At 39.9% G+C, this 6,766-nt stretch overlaps 1 protein-coding gene across 1 annotated transcript; it reads left to right on the forward strand.

The window, feature by feature from the left end:
* Positions 1–2,036: 2,036 nt before the first annotated feature.
* LOC122065821 (pectinesterase-like) lies at positions 2,037–3,877 on the forward strand. The gene is made up of 2 exons (XM_042629676.1): positions 2,037–3,099; positions 3,198–3,877. Exons 1-2 carry the CDS (start codon positions 2,037–2,039, stop codon positions 3,875–3,877), a joined length of 1,743 nt encoding a protein of 580 aa, XP_042485610.1.
* Positions 3,878–6,766: the final 2,889 nt, after the last annotated feature.

Here is a 6,766-nt window from a genome sequence, read left to right on the forward strand (position 1 = left end):
ACAATGGATGAAGGAAAAGACATGATCCCAAGGGGGGTACTTGAATTGTCCCCCCTATTCCAAGTCTGTCAAAAGGGAAATGAAAATCAAGATTTGCTTTACCAGGTATCAAACGGGAGCTACGAGCAAATAGAACACCCTTCAGTGGTATTAATTGTGTCACATGAATCGTAATATGCATTTATCTGAAGAAGTCTCAACAAGAATTCAATTGAACTCACATTTTATTGTATGAATTTAATTTGAAATTTTAAAGAAGACGAATAAACAAGTTCTTTGCTAATTTGCATATTTAATAGACTGTTCAATGCAATTACTCATATGCATAAAAATCCAATGGAAACTGCTCCAAAGAAAGAAATTGGGGTTTCCAATGCTTCTCCACACCCACCGAGATGCGCCAACCTCAAGATGCTTTGCTCCTACTTGTAATTTCTCCATTTGAAATGAGATTAACCAAAGGCCAAGTATTTCTTTTCTTTTCTTTTATTTATTTATATTTTTTATGAGATCCCTAAAATATATTGTTGCATTTGTTGTAGGAACATACTGTTGCCGGTGAGATAGTATATAAAGTAGGGCGGTGATGGGGGTAAATGCAATGTAAATAGCAATTATGAATAAACCTAATCTCTATAGTTAAACTACTAATTAATTAGACAACTTGTATAGTCCCCTTAATTAGCAAAAGTAAATGCCTGAGAAAGAAACCTTATTAAAACATTAATTAGTCAATTATTAAATAAAAATTGATAATCAACTGATCAGACTGATCAGAGGATATTGCTGACATTCTTTATTCTTAATTGTCATTTTGTTAGGATTGACTTGATAGTATGTTGTAAGGGAATTTTATTTTCTTAATGAGGATTTGATCGGGTGTATTGGAATCACTGGTTCTCGATACAGCAATACAGGTGATATCTGTTGATACCAGCTGATGTTTGGCTGATATTCCAACAGATTAGGCCAATCAGGTAGCAATATTGGTATCCTCGGCATCAGCTGGTATGACCCCCGATGCCATAAATTAATTGTTCCTTGTTTAAGTCACCAAGCGTTCGGATTGGTTCAGGTCCAATCTCAACTCTTGGAGTCAAGATGAATTAATAATAGGGGAGGTCATGGATTAGTTTTGGATTGGCTATAATTAGATTAGTGGGAAAACAATTTTCCTTTGTTGTATGGTCCTCTTGTATCAAAATGGGGTCAATGAAAAGGTATCATTTTGAAACCTCTCCCTGTTGGAGCCGTAAGGGTGGAACACCTCCCCACTTTTTAGAAGAGAGAGCGAGAAGGGGCCCCGTCGTGCCACCTAAATTAAACTAAATTTTGATTGAATATTGTTGAGAGTTTAACAAAAATAAAAAAAAATTGTGAAACCCCACATCCGTATCCAACCTAGCTAGCTGGGCAATTGACATTCCCAGCCGGTAGGGCCAACGGTCGTTTGGTCAGTTTGTGGCCCGGGCATCTTGTTCTAAAATCGATCTGTAGGGTTGAACTGTTCAGCCTCTCTCACACATATATGTATAGTTTGTAATACATATATAATTTCTACCAAAAAATAAAATAATATATATATAATGAATAAAAGCATGTACACTACTACTACTACTACATGCGACGCACTCCCAATTTTTCAAAATGCTATTTTTAAAATTTAGCTTAAAAATTTAAGACTTCAAAAACTCGTTCACATAAAAAAATAATGTTTTTAAAGATTTTAAAGATCAAACTTTCCCTTTATATTCATTTACAAAATAATAAAATAAAAAATAAAAAGTAAAACTTCCCCTTTGATTAACAACTGCTGAAGGAGTAATGGAAGTGCAATACACGTTGAGTAAACAATGGCATTATAATTCTGCTGCAGATTGAGAACATTGAAACAGACAGCAAGCTAGCTGTAGTATCGTTGTTTGTTTATATAAGGAGACTAAGATCTTCTCCCTCATCATCATAACCTTTTCTTCAATTGTCTGCCAATCCACCACCCCTCCTACAAGGAAGGGAGTGGATAATCAAACTCCGAAATGGATTCTGCCTGGAGTTCATACGGGAAGATAGATGAAGCCGAACAAGCAAGGCTTGACGCTCGCCGAAAAACGAGAAGGAGAATAACCATCATAGTCTTATCCTCTATCGTTCTCGTCGCCATTATTGTTGCGGCTGTGGTGGGAACCGCCGCTTCTCGTGGCGGTGATTCCTCGTCCAATGGTGGAGCTGCTCCAACGGTTTCTGATTCTATCAGGACAGCATGTAAGGCAACCTTGTATCCGGACTCCTGTTACACCAGCCTCTATGCCATGGTCACCAATTCCACCAGCGTCAATCCCCAAGAACTCGCCAAGTTGTCCGTCCAAGTCGCCATAACAGAACTATCCAAAGTGTCGGATCGCGTGTCACTGCTTGAATCCCAAGGCAAACTCGACAATGTGTCCGCACTGGCACTTCAGGATTGTATCACTCTTATGGATCTGGCTATGGACCATCTCAACGATACCCTCAACTCAACTCAGCTCACGGCACTAGAAGCAGCGGATGATCTCAGGACATGGCTGAGCGCAGCTGGGACTTGCCAAGACACTTGTCTAGTAGGCCTCCAGAACTCATCGCACAGTCTTCAGACCCAAATGTCACAGTATACTCAGAATTCCACTCAGTTCATCAGCAACAGTCTCGCATTGGTCACCACAATATCCAACATCGCATCCTCTATCAAGATGCGACGACGTTTGATGAGTAGTACTAGTGATCACGAAGATGGGATCCCACTGGACCCACACCCACGTTGGCTGAGTGCCGCAGACAGGAAGCTACTCCAGAAACCGGCAAGCAAGATCATACCGGACATTGTGGTGGCTCAGGATGGGTCCGGCAAGTACAAGACCATCAACGCGGCACTGAACGCTGTTCCTAGTAAGAGCAAGAAGAGGACCATCATCTATGTGAAGAAGGGAGTATACAAAGAGAAAGTGATGGTCCAATCAAACAAATGGAACGTTATGATGATCGGTGATGGTATGGGCGCCACTGTCGTCACCGGTAGCCTCAATTTTGTGGACGGAACCCCCACTTTTCAAAGTGCCACATTTGGTAATCCTCCTCATCAATAATCAATTCCCTTATTACGAGATTCAGTTTCTGTTCCCTTACTGCCCTTGTGTATGTCTGTATGCATGATGATGATGCAGTTGTGTTTGGGAAAGGATTCATAGCTCGGGACATGGGATTTCGCAACACTGCGGGGGCAATAAAACACCAGGCGGTGGCCCTGTTAGCGCATTCAGACCAATCCGTCTTCTACAGGTGTCGGATGGAGGCATACCAGGACACTCTCTACACACATTCCCTTAGGCAGTTCTACCGGCAGTGCGACATCTTGGGGACCGTAGACTTCATATTTGGGAACGCAGCGGTGGTTTTGCAGGACTGCAACATTCTGGCAAGGCTCCCACTGCTTGGGCAAGAAAACACGCTGACGGCTCAGGGAAGGTTCGACCCCAACCAGAACACAGGCACCACCATCCAGAACTGCAACATTGCTGCGGCAGAGAACCTGAAGGGCACACAGACATACCTGGGGAGGCCCTGGAAGGTCTACTCTACCACTATTTTCATGGAATCATGGCTAGGCAGCCTCGTCAACCCATCTGGATGGCTCCCATGGGTGGGAAACACAGCTCCCAACACCATCTTCTATGCTGAGTATCAGAACTTGGGACCCGGTTCTCCCACCAAGAATAGGGTCAAGTGGAAGGGCTTAAAGCTCTGGCTCTCCGCCTCTCAAGCCAGTAAATTTACTGTCAATTCTTTCATCGGCGGGGGTAAATGGATTTACAGTGCTGGCGTGCCTTACAAAGGTGGCTTGTGAGTTCCGGTGCCAGTGAGTACTACACAACCAAATACAATTCGCTCGCAGCTGACGACGACGACGACGACGACGACGAATTTCATTGATATATGGAACGAACGAAGTATGGGTTGGATCGAGTTATTAGAAGTAGCTGCATAGCTGGCTAATTGCCTAGCCTTCTTCAATTTTATTTTATTTTTTTCTTTTTCTCTCGGGGTTTCAACTCTCAACCCATATTTCGCTCTCTCTCTCTCTCTCTCTCTCTCTCTCTCTCTCTCTCTCTCTCTCTCTCTCTCTCTCTTTTTTGTCCCTTTGTTTGCTTTTCCCCTTCTTTTTGACTGTTGGTGGTGGGTGATTGGATAATTCTCTCTCTTTTTTTTACTTACTTCTATTAATACGAAAGAAGAAAAAAAAAAAAAATTCTTGTGAGTCCATAAGATTGAGGACGAATTTAGCTCGAATATTATTTTTATGTGGTAATTAAAATCATTTACTTTTTCATTGTAAAGGTAATTGGGTTAAAAATGTAGAGAAAAGAGAGATTTGTAAAGCATAAGCATTTTTAGAGAAACCTAAAATTATGATTTTTCTATAAGATCAGATTTGTATTAAAAGAAGAAGAAACAAATGTGCATACCCATGCAAGTACAATCACTGAACAAGCAGAGGATCCCAGCCTTCGGCATTGCCATCAACATGAGCCCTCCACCACTACCTACAAAAATGATGTCTAGATCTAGACATTGCATATGGAGCTAATATTTTACTAAAAATATTCCGTAGTGCTAGCATAAGTAGCTTAATTCTACCAACAAGAAAATGAAAAAGTGGATTTAGAATTTTATTTGGTCCAGCGATCCAAAATCTATCACTATGAAATCGTGTAATACTTGAGGAGCGACAAGAAGAAGAAGATGTGAAACAGGGATTTGGGTTCGAATTCCTCTACGTTTTGGGGGGTTTTGGTCGATGATGAACCGGTCTATTTCTAAAATAAAAAATTCAGACCAGCACCTTAACGATCCACCGAACACGTGACCGATGATACATGCCACCATCGCAGATGGCCTCCGCCAACCTTTGCCAAGAGCTGTGGTCGTAGAGGATTTCGATCTGATTTCAACATCTAGTTTTTGTGCTGATCTCAATGCTATTTGGACCAAATTAAGGAAACTCTAACGTTTTGAGGGTCTCTCTAAGTTTGCTTGTGTGGCAACTGTTTCAATCAAAGAAGGTACTCACTAGTTTGTTGCTCGTATGGATTAATTGTCTAATTGAATGGTTAAGGATTTGCAATCTCTTCAAAATTTGTGAGTTTCTCCGAAGATTCTTTAAGTTCTTTAGCGCAAATCGGAGGAAGGTTGGTACATGTTGAACATTGATGGGTGTCTTTTCAAGAACTTGGTTTGTGTTGGAGATGGAGGAGGGTATCTTTAGAACTTTTGTTGGGGTTCCACCTGTGGTTTTCCTCAAATTTTATAAGGGTGCATTTTTTTATTTTTTTTTCCGAATTTGAAGCCCTTCGTATTAGGATGGAGCTTGCTTCAAGAAAATTGTTTAAAAACTTTGGATTGAGTGTGATCCGATATCTACAATATAGGCCTCTACATCTTCAAATGTACCATGGATATTTTGGGCTAGGTGGCTAAGCTATTTAGACATACTTGAATGCGATCTCTTTGGAAATACCATAATTTCCGTCAAGCTAATGTGGTAGCCGAAGAAGGCAGCTTGTTGTACGTTGTTTGTCATTTTTTATGGACCATCATCCGTGCTATGTTGGTAATGATGTCATGTGAAATGCTTTTGTTTAGATTTCATTTTCTGTAAGCTCTAATTGTTTTCTTATTCTTAGATAATTTTCTTTATCATAGTTTTTAAATAAATTCTGCTATTCCCACTCCAACTTCGAAATTAGGTTACCACCCCCCCCCCCTTGCCTCCCTCGCCCTCACTCCTGTTTTTTATGAAACAGAAACATTTTGTTGATTTGTCCCATTAAAAAAATCTTTGTTCCTTTAAAAAAATCTTGTTTTTTCCATCCTAGAGCTAGTTGTTCATATAACATATAAAAATTAGTCCAGGACGGGAGACAGCCATACAGAGACAGTATTAAATTTTAGGCAATACTCCCTCGGATATAACAGAGCAGATTGAAGACGGCCAATAAGCTATACGTGACAAATGTTCTCAAGCCTTTGCATGCTTCCCTTCTTCAGTGCTTTCTGTACAACTTTAAAATAATATTATTTTCACAAGGAGAAGAAGAAATCCGTGAGTTATTTAGCTAGTTAGTTAGTTAATTAGTCAGTTAATTATTTTGTATTTGGTTTAGGCCTTTAGGGGTAGTCGCTACTTGATATCAGAATTTATATATATGGAACTGATCCACATACATGGGACGCACTCCAAAATTTCCTTAAAATTCCATATGTCCTTTTGGGAAGCAGCCAAGCAGGGTTCATTGGTAGCATCTAATCATGCACATAGTTAGCAAATTCGGATTCGGGAATTATTCGGACGGAGAATTATTCGGAATAATTCGGACGATTAATTTAAGGATTCGGTCAAAAAAGCGGTCAAAAAATCTTATTGGGGTTTTTTTTTTAAAAAAATTGTTTTTATTTTTTTATTTTTTTATTTTTGGTTTTTTTTAAAATAATGTTTAAATGGACCGAATAATTCGGTTTAATTTGGATTCGGTCCGAATTATTCGCGAATTATATTCATTTTTGAAAAAGTCGCGAATTTTAAAGAATTTTATTTTTAATTCGGATTCGGTCCGAATTTTTGATAAAATTCTTTAAAATTCGGTTCGGCCGAATAATTCGCGAATTATTCGGCCGAATTGCTAACTATGATCATGCATGGGGGGTTGAGTTGTGCATCGCACGTAGTACCACGCGG

The sequence above is a fragment of the Macadamia integrifolia genome, chromosome 2, assembly GCF_013358625.1.
Source record: "Macadamia integrifolia cultivar HAES 741 chromosome 2, SCU_Mint_v3, whole genome shotgun sequence".
NCBI classification, from domain to species: Eukaryota; Viridiplantae; Streptophyta; class Magnoliopsida; order Proteales; family Proteaceae; genus Macadamia; species Macadamia integrifolia.

Excerpts from the sequence above, each read along its gene's own strand:
- LOC122065821 (XM_042629676.1), top strand. The coding sequence starts at position 2,037 with ATGGATTCTGCCTGGAGTTCATACGGGAAGATAGATGAAGCCGAACAA. Across the intron at positions 3,100-3,197 it reads TTTTCAAAGTGCCACATTTG|TTGTGTTTGGGAAAGGATTC; the intron begins GTAATCCTCCTC and ends ATGATGATGCAG.